The sequence below is a fragment of the Cuculus canorus genome, chromosome 11 (genome assembly GCF_017976375.1).
Source record: "Cuculus canorus isolate bCucCan1 chromosome 11, bCucCan1.pri, whole genome shotgun sequence".
Taxonomy (NCBI): Eukaryota; Metazoa; Chordata; class Aves; order Cuculiformes; family Cuculidae; genus Cuculus; species Cuculus canorus.
This window is the reverse complement of record NC_071411.1, coordinates 15800808-15815236: the sequence shown is the minus strand read 5'-3', so window position 1 is coordinate 15815236 and position 14429 is coordinate 15800808. Positions and strand designations below refer to the sequence as shown.

At 42.8% G+C, this 14429-nt stretch overlaps 1 protein-coding gene across 1 annotated transcript in view; it reads left to right on the top strand.

Moving 5' to 3' along the window:
* Positions 1 to 4424: 4424 nt before the first annotated feature.
* TAFA1 (TAFA chemokine like family member 1) overlaps positions 4425 to 14429 on the top strand; it is a 239343-nt gene continuing 229338 nt past the window's right edge. The window contains exons 1-2 of the mRNA XM_009563106.2: positions 4425 to 5327; positions 7390 to 7510. Coding sequence (XP_009561401.1) covers positions 7393 to 7510 — 118 coding nt within the window. The 5' untranslated portion in view covers positions 4425 to 5327; positions 7390 to 7392. The remainder of the gene's footprint in view (positions 5328 to 7389; positions 7511 to 14429) is intronic.

The window sequence follows — 14429 nt, the reverse complement described above, 5'->3', positions numbered from 1 at the left end:
TTTGTGCTCTGCTCTCACTTGTCCCTGCTTTTGTCAATATTCAGACTTGTTATTTGATTCTTCATTGTTTTCCAGTATAAGCTACTTATGGCGCTCTTGTGATTTGGTGGGATTTTCTAATGGCTTTGGCTGTGACACCTTGCTGACTGGACCTTCCCTGTAGGTTTGGGTCTGGGGTGGGGCGAGGGGTGGTGGACAAAACTGCTGGTTTTACCAAGAAAGGCCATTGTGGCTGAGGCAGCAAGGAGAGAGAGGTACTGCATTGATGTGGCTTGAGATAAAAGGGTAGGAAAGAGCTACCAGCCTTCTGGCTGCCAAGCAGGACTTTTCCATGTGCCTTGGTGCATTCTGTGGTGTTGCTGTGTCCTTGGCCAGTCCCCTACACCTATATAGCTGTACCCATGCTTGTTACCGAGCAAATTTCCTGGCACCCTGTATTTGAAGTGGAGCATTAACTGTCTGAACCAGTCCCTGGGCTCCAGTGGGAAAAGGTTTCCTTGGGTAGATTGGTGTTCAGCTCTGCTTTCTTAGACATTTGGTGTGTAGTCTTTGTGTTTGGCCAGCAGAAGCTGGTGGTCATAGCCAGAAAATCACCAAATCTTTATTCTTTCTTCATGACAAATTGTGTAGCTTTCTGGCTGAGCTTTGCATGGTCATCATGGTTATCTCGAGGAAAATCAGTGCATCTTCCCTTGCCACTAAAAAGCTAAAGAAGGAGAAAGCCTAACAAAACAGACTAAAGGGTTTAATGCTGTTGTAGAAGACTAGGAAAGAAAGGACATCAGTTCAGTCACTGAGGTTGGACCAGACCTTCTTCAAGAGAAGAGGAAAAGCAGTGAGGACTGAGAAGGAAAAGTCTCAAGGCAGGGAAGGCTTTCTTAGGAGTATATTGAAAGCGCTAGAAAGGAAGCATCTGGCTGGGCACAGGGGATGTGTGTGTATATAATAATAAAACAGCAAACATTTCTACACTCGCAGGCATTGAAATTGGCGTATAAGTGTTTGGGCAAACCCGTGTCCACAGACAATTTCTAGGAAGGCTATAGATCTTGTGCTCTCCCTGTCCCTGAAGAATCCTGCTTTGGTGTTTGTGCTTTCTTTTCCACTGGGGCAAGAAACCAAGAGCCAGAAAGGCATAGGGACCTGGATGAGTGTTGCTCCTTGGCTGATTTTACCCTGGGCTTTGTGATTACTCTTTGGACTATTACACAGAAGCAGATCAGTATTCATGCACACAGCTGCTGGTTTTCAATGGAAGACAAGCTGCAGGGAGAGGCTAAGGGGCCAAGCAGAACTGCTCTGTTGGATTTTAGAAAAAGCTTTCGTAAGTGTTGCGGATATACAGTCAGTTATTCAGCTTTCACTGGAAGTGTAAGGAAAAACATGCTGGTAGACTGTGCTTGGCTCACCTGGGGTAGGAACATACAGATACTGAGGAGCTGCAAGGTGTGTTGCCCGTTGCCCAGGCAGCAACCAAGACTGAGATTGGGTCTATACCAGAGGGCTTTGTAAGATGGGTGGGAGCAGCTGGGAGGTATAGAGAACACAAGCTGTGAAAAGCAAAGTTTCATTGTCCCTGGAGCACTAGAACTAATGAGCTTTGCATTTCAAAGGTGGCAAACCTCCTTCAGTCCCTGTAAAATACATGTCTGGGCTTTGTTGTGTTAAATCTCTACATCGGGAAAAGGCATGTGTGTGGGAGGTGGATAGAGAGGCAGAGGAGGCAGCATGCAGAAAGTAGAGGCCAGAGGCCCTTATTTGGGTGCAAGTACCAATCTGCTGTCTGCATGAGTCTGCCCGAGTTGCATATGCTCTTCTTTTCTCTGTGTATAGAAAATGGTGATAAATAGAGGTTCAGGCAGTGAAGAGTGTTTATTTTTATTTGCCTGTTTTTGTCATTCACTTGGCATCTCTAAATGAATGGTGGAATTGGGAGGAAAAGGCTATTCTTTTTGTGAATACAATTCTTGTGTGTTTGTGAGGCAGCTTGTCTCAAAGGCAGTTTGATGCATACTGACCCCTTGCAACTTGGAAATATCATGCTGGTGCAATGGTCAGTTTTTGGCAACCTTGCCAGCAACCCCGTGGAGTCTTTCAGTCAGAGGTACGAATAGGCAGTTTTCCATGCTCTCAGACTAGGACAGCTCAGGTCCTGGTCTCTGTCCTTCCTTCTGCTTGCCATCAGGTATCCAAGTGGAGGTGGAAGGACTTCCTTTTGACACTTCACCTCCCAACGGCCAAGAACAGACTGTGTAACCCAAGGGCTACTGTCAACTAACCCAAGTTCTGTCCCTTTGCAGAGCCTGGATCCATCCTGCTCCAGTGCTGGAGAGAAATGGGATGGCCGACAACCCCATTTGCATTCTTTCTAGAGACAAATGACTCTTTCAGCCTTCCTTCTTGATGACAAAGGATTAAATGTGCAAACTGTTCAGTAGCGTAGAAGTTTTCCTCCTTATTTTCTTTCCAATGTGTCAATTTTAGTAGTCCCACATTCAACACAGGCCCATGGGCGCACACAAAATCATCATCCGCTGACTCCAGCCAGTGACTCCTGAAGTGAGGAGGCTAACAAAAGCATTGAGGGAAGACAATGCTGTGCCTAGCTCAAAGCAGGGTGGAGGAGCTGTTCTGTGTCTTGTTGGTCCACTGAAAGTTAAAATTGGCAGCAAAGATATCAAAGCAGGTGCGAGGATGTTTCAGCAAGATCTGCCAAGGACTCCTCTGTTCCTGTCGGATGCTGGGAGCTAGAGCAGGGAAAAGACTGCAAGTGCAACCTATTTAATATTCTCTTCTGTCCCTCTGATCTCCCCCCTACTCCGCAGAAGCAACATGTCCCATGTTTCTGCAGAGCTTGTCCTGAGCAGTAGCAGCATCTGTCAGGGGTTACGGTGGCATTAGCCTCATGGAGCTGGGAGTTAGCAGGGCTTGGCAGAGTGACAGTTCTGCTGTACCTTACATAAATCTGTATCTTGCATAAATCTGTCTGACTACTCTGCCAAGGTGTGTGGTCACAATTTGTCTGACTTCTCCTGCTGTTCATAAGGCTTTCCAGTTTCCTAGAAGATTTTGTTAGCTTCTTGAGGCCCCTCTCCCTCCTCTTGTTTCACACCTCTTCACTCCATACCCTTTTCCTTGTAGTTTCCTTGGGAGACCTAGAAGGAACTTTTTTTTTGTTAAACAGGTGTTATTTTAAAATAAATTCTCATCACCTGCCCCTCTCAGGTGCTGCAGAAAGCTCCCTAGATCCTCATGGAAAGAGGAAAGGTCTTGGGCCTCCCTATGACTTTGGCAGCAAACCACAGCAGCCTGCCACACACTGCTGTCTGTTATGGGATGCACCTGAATCCCTGCTCTTCCGTGCTTACTGGTACTTGGTGTGCCTTAGTTGCCTCTCATCAGCTTTCTTGGACACTCTAGACCCTTCTGAGGCTGGAAAGTAGCAGTGGCTGCCCTAGTTCTTGGTCTTCTTCCAGTGACTAAGGAAATTATTGAGGAATATAAGAAAACCTTTAAACAGATAGTTATATCCCCAACTAAACTTGTGCCATGTGTTTAGCACCTGAAAAACTGCTGACCTTGAAAACATGTTTGGTCACCACACAGCTTGTTCTGAGGCATCTCCTCCTCCCCAGCTCTGCTTGGAGACCTGATGAGAGCCGTGCTGCAGTGGTGGTCCATTCACCAGTGCTCTCCTGTGTCATTTTGCCGTCATCCTCCTCCAGTCCCCATTGCTTTATGGTTTCAAGGCTGTAATAAAGATCTGCTCTGAGCACTGTGGCAGAGACCAGAGTGGTGGTCAGTTGGTCTGCAGGGTCAGTCTCTCAGTATGTTTTACCCAGTAAAATACAGCGGCTCCAGTGGAGTGTGGGGTCCGTCAGGTGAGCTCATTGCACTTCTCCGAGAGTCTCCACTGAAAGATATGTCCTTGGGTGCTAAGAAAAAAAGATACTTGAGGGTAAGGGTACTCATTACTGTTATTTACTGTTTGATGTGTGGAGCTGATAAGCATTGAAGGTTCTACACTCTTCTACCGCAGGTTATGAGGGGGGATCATTCCTTGTGTTATAGCACGGCCCTGGGCTCCTAAAGTGGAAGTTTTTGTTTCCAAGCATTCTTTCTTTTGTAGGCAGAGATGAAAGCCGTGGTGCTGGGTGAATGGTGTGTATTCAGGCTATACAATAGCTCCTTCAAAAATAATCGCAGAGGGTACAAGAGGGAGAGGTAGCCACTTCATTCTTATAAATGGACACTTTGGATGAGGACAATAGATAAATAACTGTAGTAAATAACCTGGCATATCTGAGCTCTAGCATTTAGGAGGAATAAATGGGAGGGGTTTTCCCCCATTGTCTGCTGAGATGCATCAGAAATGGAGTTGGAAGGAAAGATTTCACTCAGTTGTAGCAAGGTGTTGGAAGCTCACGGGAGCGTGTAGGAGCCTTCTGCCCTCCCGTAGCTCTCGTGACACTTTCCCCGCAGCCCCCTCCCCGCTGACAAGCATGTGCCGCTCTGCTATGAAACGGGAGAGACTCCCCGAAGTCTCACTCGCCTCTTGCAAATAAGTGCAAGAACAACGCCTTGAGGGATAAAGCCTCCGCCGGCGGAATTAACGCATCGCAGATTGCTCATTGGGTATCACGAGTCCCTCCAGCGGCTCTGCCTTCCCCGCAGCCTCCTCCACCCATTCATCCCCGCTCCTGGCGGCAGAACCAGCTGCTCTCCTGCTCTGCGCGAGGTCCCGGTGCCGCTATTTAAACGCAGCCCCAGTCGCGGCGCCCGGCGCCTAGCGGAGTGCCTGCCTGCGCTCTGCAGCCGAGGGCTCTGCCGCTTTAAGCCATGTGATACTTTCCCGAGCGGGGATGTATTGAAATAGGCTCCGGTACTTAGAGCATCGTATAGCCGTGCGCGTACCGCTGCCTCGCTCGGCACTGCCCGCGCCGGGGGAGGCTGCTCTGCTCCTAAAACACTAACTGCTCCTCGTCCTTAACTAGCCTGGAAGCTGCACGTTACCTCAAGATCGCTTCGAAGGTCTCATCGAGCAGAAGGTGATGCTAGGAGATGATTTAAAGGTGAAAATGAGAAGGTTTCCACCCCTCAATCCTTGGCCACTTTTCTGACGGCAGTCTGAGAGCTCAGATGTCTTCTTTACTCTGGAAACAGGATTTGTAACGAAAGAGATTTATTTTTTTTCTTTTAATCCTGATAAAGAAGATTATTGGGAAGCTATTCAAAATCCCTTATTGTGATACAGATGGATTTAAAAAAGTGTTAGATCTTTCCAATGAACACTAATAGAGTGCTCTGCTCTTGGTTGGATTACTCAGGTAAGGAGCTCCTTTAGGATTTAAGGTTCAGAAAGCGGGTCTGGAACTCATCAGATAATGAGTAGAGGAATACTCGCTGCTGTGTTTCTTACTAATGATAAGATGAGCTGTGTGTCAAAGTGTGTATGTGACAGCAGTTTGCTGGCAAACAGGTGCATGAAGACATGTCTGTGGGAAATGCTGGGGTTTGCACAACTGTTGTTTGAAATAGTGTACTTTGAGAAAGACTTTTAATAAGAAAAGAGGGGTGGGGAAAGCAGAGAGCTAATAATAAAGCCTGAGTGGGTTAAGTCAGTCTGCTGTCCATGTGGTTAAGAATATGATGCCTGGGGAAAGACACGGGCACCTTTAGCAGACTGTAGAAGTTTGGCTCTGCTTGCTGTTTGGCCAAGATTTTTAAAGTTCAGTTTAAATAACCAAAATACCTGCGGTGTCCCTGTGTGAGAGTCGCCTTCCCTTCTTTCCTTGTTGTATAAAAAGCATGGGAGTACCAGATATGACAAAAAGGCATTAATTCCTGAAGACACAGGAAGCCTACTGGGAACTCCGTGATCTGAGAGGGCTGAATCTATTTTGCAAGATTAATGGGTCTAAAAAGAGGGGAGGAAAAAGTACACTGTGTACTGCAAAGTAAACAATTGGAAATGAAATTAATTACATGCTAAGCAATGCATCAAACACTTAAAATATAGAGAAAGGAAGAACCTCATGCTGATGAAAATAATGTTTTGGTATTTTCTATTAATTATGTTTGTCAGTTTGTGGTTCTTTCAGTCTGTAGCCTTAATCTTCACAAACACTGTCCGCTTCTTTAAAACTGGGGACGAAAAATATTTATTACCACTGTATTTCACCGTTACATTGTTAATTTTCCTACTGCAGTAGCCTCCCTAATATATCATATATAGACTTTCTATATTTTTAAATTTTGTTCAAGGATATGATTTTTTTTGAGAGGTTTAATCTTTCAAAGTCCCTCTTGCTCTATGAAAATGATGTTCAGCTGATTGGGTTATTTGATAGAAAATGGCATCACGTCATTGGCTGAATAAGGAGAGTGCCTGAAGTTTGATTAATTTGGCAATATGAAATGCAGCAGAAGGTGTTGTTAAAGGAACTGGACAGGGTAGCGTAGCTGATCCTTGCAGGAATTGAGAAAGAGCTGTTGAAGTTAATAAGTCAGAGGAAAATATGGCCGGTTAGTACAATAATGAATAAAAGTATGAAAAATTACAGTTGTCTGTATTGGATGGCCCATTACACCAGCACTGGGAGACAAAGAAATTCCTCTTTTCCTTTGCATTAGGAGTCTTCTTAAAATTTTGACAAAAATCTTCTTTCTGAAAAGACCAAATCTTCTTACAGAGTACGTATGAAATTCAGTCTGTCCATGCTCCAGTCCCTTTACATGCACGGGTCAAACAAAAGGAAGCAGATTGCATCTGGGTATTAGGACATAATTCTGAGTAACAATCATTTTGTTTAGCAGACAGCAGCGTAATTAAACATTAATGCTTGCAAAAGTAAGAAACAATAAATGGTTACCTTGAGTCAGTATTAGCCTTCCAGTCCTGGGGCTGGAGTGTTTTTGAAATGCATTGCGAATATGTGATGATGTTGTGCACCTATTTGTAATGTTTGAAGTAGTTGGATACTCTCTGGACACCATGGGTTTTTAACTGGACATGAAATTATTTTTTTTTTTAACTCCCTTGTAAATTCAGTGGTGGACCAGTGTGAGGATATTTTCCAGACTTTTGTTTACATTGTTTTTGGTTTTTTTAGTCCTCAGATCATTACAGTTTCAGTTTTGCCACTGAATTATTAAAGTTATCCAGGCTTCTGTGCTGACATCTTCTTACCTCAACTGTCCTTTTTGAATATGACCTTTGTTGTATGGCAATTGCATCCTGCAGGGGGAATAATAACACAGAGACAAAAGATATTTAGCAAAAGAAGTAAAATATAAAATTAAAAAAAAATAAAAATCCTGTTGTAATGAGAGCTGACTATTCTGTCTGCTGTTAGTCAATGGGTAATAATGTCTGTCTATTTTGTTTAGAGAATGGCAGTGGTCTCTGCAATGTCCTGGGTCCTGTATTTGTGGATAAGTGCCTGTGCAATGCTGCTCTGTCAGGGGTCCCTCCATCACACTTTCCAGCAGCATCACCTGCACAGACCAGGTAGGACTGAGATCAGATGTGGGATGCCATAAGATTGCAGGCTTTCTGCCTGTGCTTATGTCTGTCTTATAAATGATTGAATAATCATAAAATCCATTTTATCATTTAACTTGTATGAGTTGCTTGCCTTTACACTACACAGCATCTTTTCGGGGTTGGTCTAACGTGTTGTGTTTTGCCAATGTGATGTTGGACTATTCATCTTTTAAAGTCATCTAACAACTTTCCAACACAGGAATCCCATTTTGGATAACTGTTTAGTTTCTCTGTTCTTATTTCTATCTCCCCTTCTCCTCACATTGTGCAAGTTCTGGAGTGGGTGTGTAACTTGGGATGACAATGTGACGGCACAGGTTTGGATAAGTTTTCAGTATCTGACCCAAATGGTTCATGGGTTTGTTACTTAACATATTGACACTGAATCTCACTCATCATCACCAGTGCCTACTGGAGGCTGAGTGTTTGCCCTAGCATAAATAAGACTTGGCTGTTATTCTAAGGTTCCCAAGTTTACCTCTGAAAATTGATGAGGATACGAAAGTGCAGCCCAGAGGAGAATTTGGGGCTGTCTTTCGATGAAATTAAATGCCTGTAAAGGCAGAATAAGGCCAACAGGTTAGCAGCGGGGAGTACAGCTCGCTTTGACTCTTATGATACGTAGAGAATACACATTAGTAGTTTTATTGCGTTTTTATTAATAGAAATGGAACATGCTACTTTTTTGACTGTTAATTGTGCTTTGAAGAATGTTCTGTGTTAAAAACTGAGGAGTTGGTATATTCTAGCACAGTATAATCACCCGGTTGAAATGAGGTGAGCCAAGAATGTCACTTCACAACTCTGGATCCAAATATAGGTGGAAGATGTTTTAAAAGCTTTAGAAATGAAAGATGGGAAGAGTTAACTCGGTGATGAATCATTTAATAATGTGGCAACTTTAATGTTTTTTAATTTAATTGCATGCCTTGGAAGAGTAATGGCCTTCAGCAACCTTAATGAATCGTTTTTCCAGCTACTTTTCTTGTCCAGAAGTCACAGGTGTTGGCATTGTCTACCTTACTTGTGATAATACATGCCCAGTATGGAGGAATAGTTCTAAATCTTTGGTAGACCAGTTCTTGGTAGCTCCGATAGAGTATCGGATTAACTAATGGTGTTATGTTTACAAGCTGGCATTGGAAGTTTGAGAGCATTTGAAGTTTGAGTGACGAGATTCTTATTTGGGACTTGCAGAGAAATGAACAGAATATTTATTGCAGTGCAATTGTAAGCAATGCAGCTGCTTATTTGAGGCTGCCTCCCGTGAAGGAAATGGGGAGGGGAGGAGAAACAGCCCAGCTGAATGGAAAGGTAAAAGGAAAATGTAATCTTGTTTTGTAAAATCAGTTGAAACAAGTGACATTATGAGAAAAAATGAGAGCTGGACAGATTCAGAGCTCTGCAACATTTGCCTAAGCCTGAAAAATCACCTTTTTTATGAAGCAAGAACGGCAAGACACTGAATGCATACCAAGTGTTGGGGAAATGTGAAAAATGACAAAATCTTTCACTCAGAGATGTGAGACAGATCGAGTGAAGGTTTTACAGCTGCCTCATCACCTACTTAGGAACAGCCAAGCTTTCCCTCCTGTGAGCTGTTCTCAGGCAGCTTCTCTGCACCCTACATGAATAAGATTGATGGTGTTCTGATCCCAGGCAGCCAATTTCAGTCTCTCAAGAAATAATCCACTACGTTGACAGATGAGTGGAATTTGACATGATGTTCACCTCGGATTCAGATTGTGCTGCACCTGGGAAGTACCAGCTAGTGAGCGCCCTTTAGGGAAACTGTTAGGTATTTTGGACAATTTCTGCTGTCACAATAGGAAATCAAGACAGTGGGGTTTTTTTCATAAGGCCATGAATTGCAGTCTGCCAACTGAATGTGAAAGGTTGTACATAAAAGGGATGGAAATATGTTAACTAGCAAACTGAGCGATTTTAATGTATTCAACTGCAGTCCCTAAGCACACCCTATTTTTCATATTTATAATATTAGGAATGCGTCATTTACTTTTAGTTAGTCACTGTGTAAGTAAGATTAAAATGTTCAGCCAAATAAAAGTGAGTAAAACATGGATGCAGATGAGCCACTGCATAATTTCAGCAATTAAATATTTTGTATATGAAATTTCAACTTATGGAATCAAGGTAAATATAGCTGTAATCAATAGCATGCTCAGCATACCTTTTCCTTCAGATCGTGATCTTCCATAGGAAATGAGATGCTGTAAAATAAGAGAATTTGTGCTGCTTCACTCTGTCATGGGGCTACTCTGGCACAAGACAATTAAAAAGGCAGATTCCACCCTCTTGCGCTACTCATACTTGAACAGAAGAGCCTCACTGAGCACAGGAAGGTGCAGGTAAAAGATAAAATCCACATGGAGTATATTTAGCATAGTAAACTTGAACTCAGTGGATTAGCATGGTGAATACACCGATCTGTACTACTACAGTTAATCCAGTTTTGAAACACTGTAAACCAAGGGCAGCATATGAAAAGGTTAGGTTATCAGAGATTTGAGCTTCATTTTTCTTTTCTGAAACTTTAAGCATGTGTCTGAATGGGGCGAAATAGGTTTCTGCACACTGTGCACAATCACAGAAGTTTTAAAGCTTCCTGTTGGTGCAGTATAATTTTTCAGTTTTGTAATTCAGTACTTCTTTGTTCAGTTAGATGACTTGGCAGAAGGTACAAACCTGAAAACAAGTGGGATAAACAGCTTTACGTGACAGTATTTATAATTGACTGTAGCTTTAATTTCTGTGAAATGTTGGTGGGTAGGCACAGATCATAAGGTTGTAGTAAATACTGCTTGAATGTATGATGTCTGCTGTATTATTTGTATCAGTTCATGAATTTTCTTGTCTCAAAACAATGGAAAGTTTGAGTGCTGCTGTGAAGTACTCGTAAGCATTGGCAGCTGTTGCTTTTGACTCTTCGGGGGAAGGCAGGGCAGATTTTCAGGGTTCTTCACTGGGATCCAGAGGAGAACTTTGGAGTACGCTAGCTGCTCTCCTGCAGTATAATTCCCCTTGGGTAATATATACGGCTTCTCGCAGGCTTTTATGACTGTATTTCATCTTCATGGAAATTGTTAGGCAAAGGACATATGAAAGTGTTCACAGGAAATAACTTTATGTAGAAACAAATACCCATTTTTTTTTTAGCATGTCATTTCTGTGTGGCTTAATAAGAAGCAGTGGTATTGAGGAGAATTCTGCATTGTCTGTTTTAGGCTCTAAGAGGTATGGAGTTGTAGAGCTGTTGAATTGGACTGAAGATGAGCGTGGATAGGCTATGATTTGCAGTTAGCTGGTGCCTGTGATAGTCCATTGATTTCTGATTGACAGGTATGGCTCTGCCCAGGGGTGGGCAGTAGGCACTGGCATTTGGAAAGACTGCAAGGTATTAACAAAGAAAAAGTTCAAGTATAAAATATGAAAACCCACCACCCTTTTGATCACACAATTCTTAACAAATTTTCTGGCTTTGTTCTGTAACTGGGGTATCTTTTGCTCCCAGTGAAGACCATCAGCTGGTACTGAATTACAGGGGACAACACTGGCCATGTGTTGCTTAAAAGTGCAGGAAAGCACATTGGATTCGCGTGTAAGTTTGTGTAAAATAATTAGCAACACATGTTAGTCTGGTGTACAGTGTAAAGATGTGAAACAAAGAAGTGGAAATACGTACCTACAGTAGCAGTGCTGACATTTGCAAATATGCTAATTAAAAATAGGCCTGTTCAGAGGAAGAAATTATAGACTGAAGCAGGGCTGGAATCATGTGTCTACTAAACATGAAGCACCTTTTCTGCATGACAGTAGTTAATGATGTGCCCATTAAATCATCTCAAGGACTGGTTCTGTATAGTTCATATTACAAGGAGATAAATAGGTCTCAAAGCAATTCTACACAAACTAACAAACACTATCAAGCTAAGGGCGGTCTGAGCGTGTTTCTCAGTAGACAGTATTTTGCAGAAACTTGAGTATGTAACTGTGAATAAAAAAAATTAGTTCTGATCTTCGCCTTCCCACTGATTTTTATAGCCTTGGAGGAAACTGCAGGTTTTCACATTTCAGAAAGTCTGCTGTTTTCATATGCCCAGATAAGTGGCTATTCAGTTCAAAACGGGTTGAGAAGAGTGTTGGTCTGGATATAATTCCACAGGGAAGTGTAAATACTGGTCTTAACTTTGCAGAACAGTTGAGATTTGGAAGGTGAATTTGACAGGATTTTGGTTCTTGGTATTAATATAAGCAAGTGTAGGACTGGGAAATTAATATAGATAGTTTCTGTGATTAAGATTTGTATGCCATTAACTATACATTGTGAATGCAAACTGTTGCCTTCAGTATACAATGTCCAAACCACCATGCAACAACTTAGCCAATATCCAACAAATCACACCATAGAAATGGAAGTTAACAACTGGCATTTATTGTTGTGTTAGTTAAAGTTAACAAATTTATAAGCTCGAAGGCCTGAGTCAGATCTAATTTACACCAGTAAAATATATCCTGATTTGTTTGTGAACAGAAAAACCTGCTCACAAATGATCTGTTCCAGTCACTCACTGGAAATCATCTCTTTTGTGATACCTTTGTGTTGTATAACTCTGGCCCTCACAGTCTTGAAAATCTGAAACTAACCGCTGACTAAAGAAAACCAGACCAGAGCTACTTACTGTGTTCTTGGTCACAAAAAAAATGTATATATTGATGATTGTGGACAAGCCTGGTTTTATTTTGTGTAGGCAGAGAACCGATGTAACAAAATCAACACTTAAGGGCAAAGCAGGAGTACGATCAGCATGATAGTGATGAATTGTTGAACATGTTTGTGTGACGCTCTTTACAGCAGTAGAATTTATTAGAAGTATTGTACCCTGGTTTGAGCCTTTTTTTGAAGGCTCAGACTACCAATAGAGAAACAAGACTGCTATGGGGTTGGTCTGTCAGCTGTTACTTTAATGGGCTCCTGGCCCTCAGGTAAAGGGGAAAAGGCAGGCAGGCATTGCTAAGGAGCAAACAGTGCTGAATGGTGGGTCAAAGGTAAGAGGGCATGTTTTTTCACCTGAGGCGGGTGCGTAGCTCCAAGGTGCACAGCTTGGTTGCAGGTGGAGGAAAGCTGTCACCAGCCATGCCACTGAATGTGATGCCTTGTTACCTCTGATCCAGGGGGATGACGCAGCCTGAGGGGGAGCAGGTGTTGGTAGCTCAACAGACTGTGAAGAACAGCATGGGCAATGTGCGTGGTGGGGCGCTGAGCAGATAGCTGTGCCCAGCGCGGCTCCATGGGAGCTGCTAGAAGCATGGCTGTATTCCCTGCCATTGTCCTCACAACGCGTCTTCTGCCAAAGAGCAAAGGCAAGGTATTAATAGCGATGGTTTGAGAGAAAGGACATGCCTCTTGCACATGTGATTTGTGCTCTGTTTCGGTCCTCCCTGCTTTGTTCTTCCTCCCAGATGCGCTCCTATCCCCATGCCATGTCACTTCAGCTCTCCCTCAGCTCCTCTGCAGGCAGCCACGCAGAGAGGAGCGAACCGTGTCCCTCTCTGCATGACAGAAGCTGCTCTGGGGAAAGAGGGACTGCAAAGCACCTCTACTGCCATGGCATCTCCTCCCAAACCCATGTACAGTGCAGCCTTGGGGCCTTGGTGAGTCATGAAGGGACCTTTCTGTGCACGGCACTATTTGTAGCTTGCTGTCATGGTGTTAAAGACTTTGAGAATTCATATGATAGTGGTCAAGTCCCAAGGAAAATTTGGCACCTACAAATATAAACCCCAAAGGCAAACTGTGTTGCTCTGTGCTGAAGTATTTCTGCTGATAACATCAGAAACCTGCCTTTAACGATTAGCCTACTTTAGTCCAAGGCTCATTTATATTTTAAAAGGCAATATCCAAGTGCATTTCCTCATAAGATAGATGTGTTTTCTCCCATTAAGTTTCATACTGTTTTATCCTATCCTGCCTATAATCTTTGTATTCCCTTTTGAATGTTTTCTTTTCCAGTCTGCTATGAAATCAACCTTTGCTGTGAGCAAGATCTATTTTCCTGATGGGATTCAGCATTTTTGCCATTTCCAGATGCTCTGTACAGAATAGCTTTCTCCAGCTAAACTTATTTTTTTACATGGGAGCAATGCTGGAGATTTCATTGTGCTCTAGGCAGGGATGATAAGGGCTGCGGCACAGTTGGACTCTAAATTTATGAGACTCAGTCAATGATGCACAATGGAGAATTGGGGTGTAAATTAAGCTGAATGAAGTTACAAAGCCCCATATATGTATCCGTGACTCATATTTCTATGCTCTATTTAGAAGATCGTTATCCAACTTCCCTCTCTTGCCTTTTGTATTCCTTTCAGGACAACAATTTCCCACTTTTTCTTTCACAGTGGGTGAAGAAACCAGTCCTGCCCTTCTTGAAAGGTCACTTCAGTGACAGCAGGTGCAGGATCACTGTTGCTATCATATGATAATCAGTAATTGTGTTGTAGTATTCCATTGTAATCCTTATTTTACTCTCAGAGAACAGCTTTGCTTTGAAACTGAATTGATGGCAGGAATGGAGGACCTTACTAGTTTTTGGATGATGTGAAAATGTTTCCTTGAGTCTCACAAGTGAAATGCAATACGTGGACAATCTGTTATCTGAGCTGGCTGAGTTTCCTTCTACCAGGGTGCTCCTTCTATGAGCTGTGAAGTTTTATTTCTATATAACGTTCCTTACTTCTCATTAAATGAATAGGCTATTAGAAAGCAGCTGAAATGGTGATACTTGTCTCTTGATTATTAGGAGAGGAACTGGTTCAGATCAAAATACACATGTAATCTGCCCTCACACGTGATCCAAAACTCCTA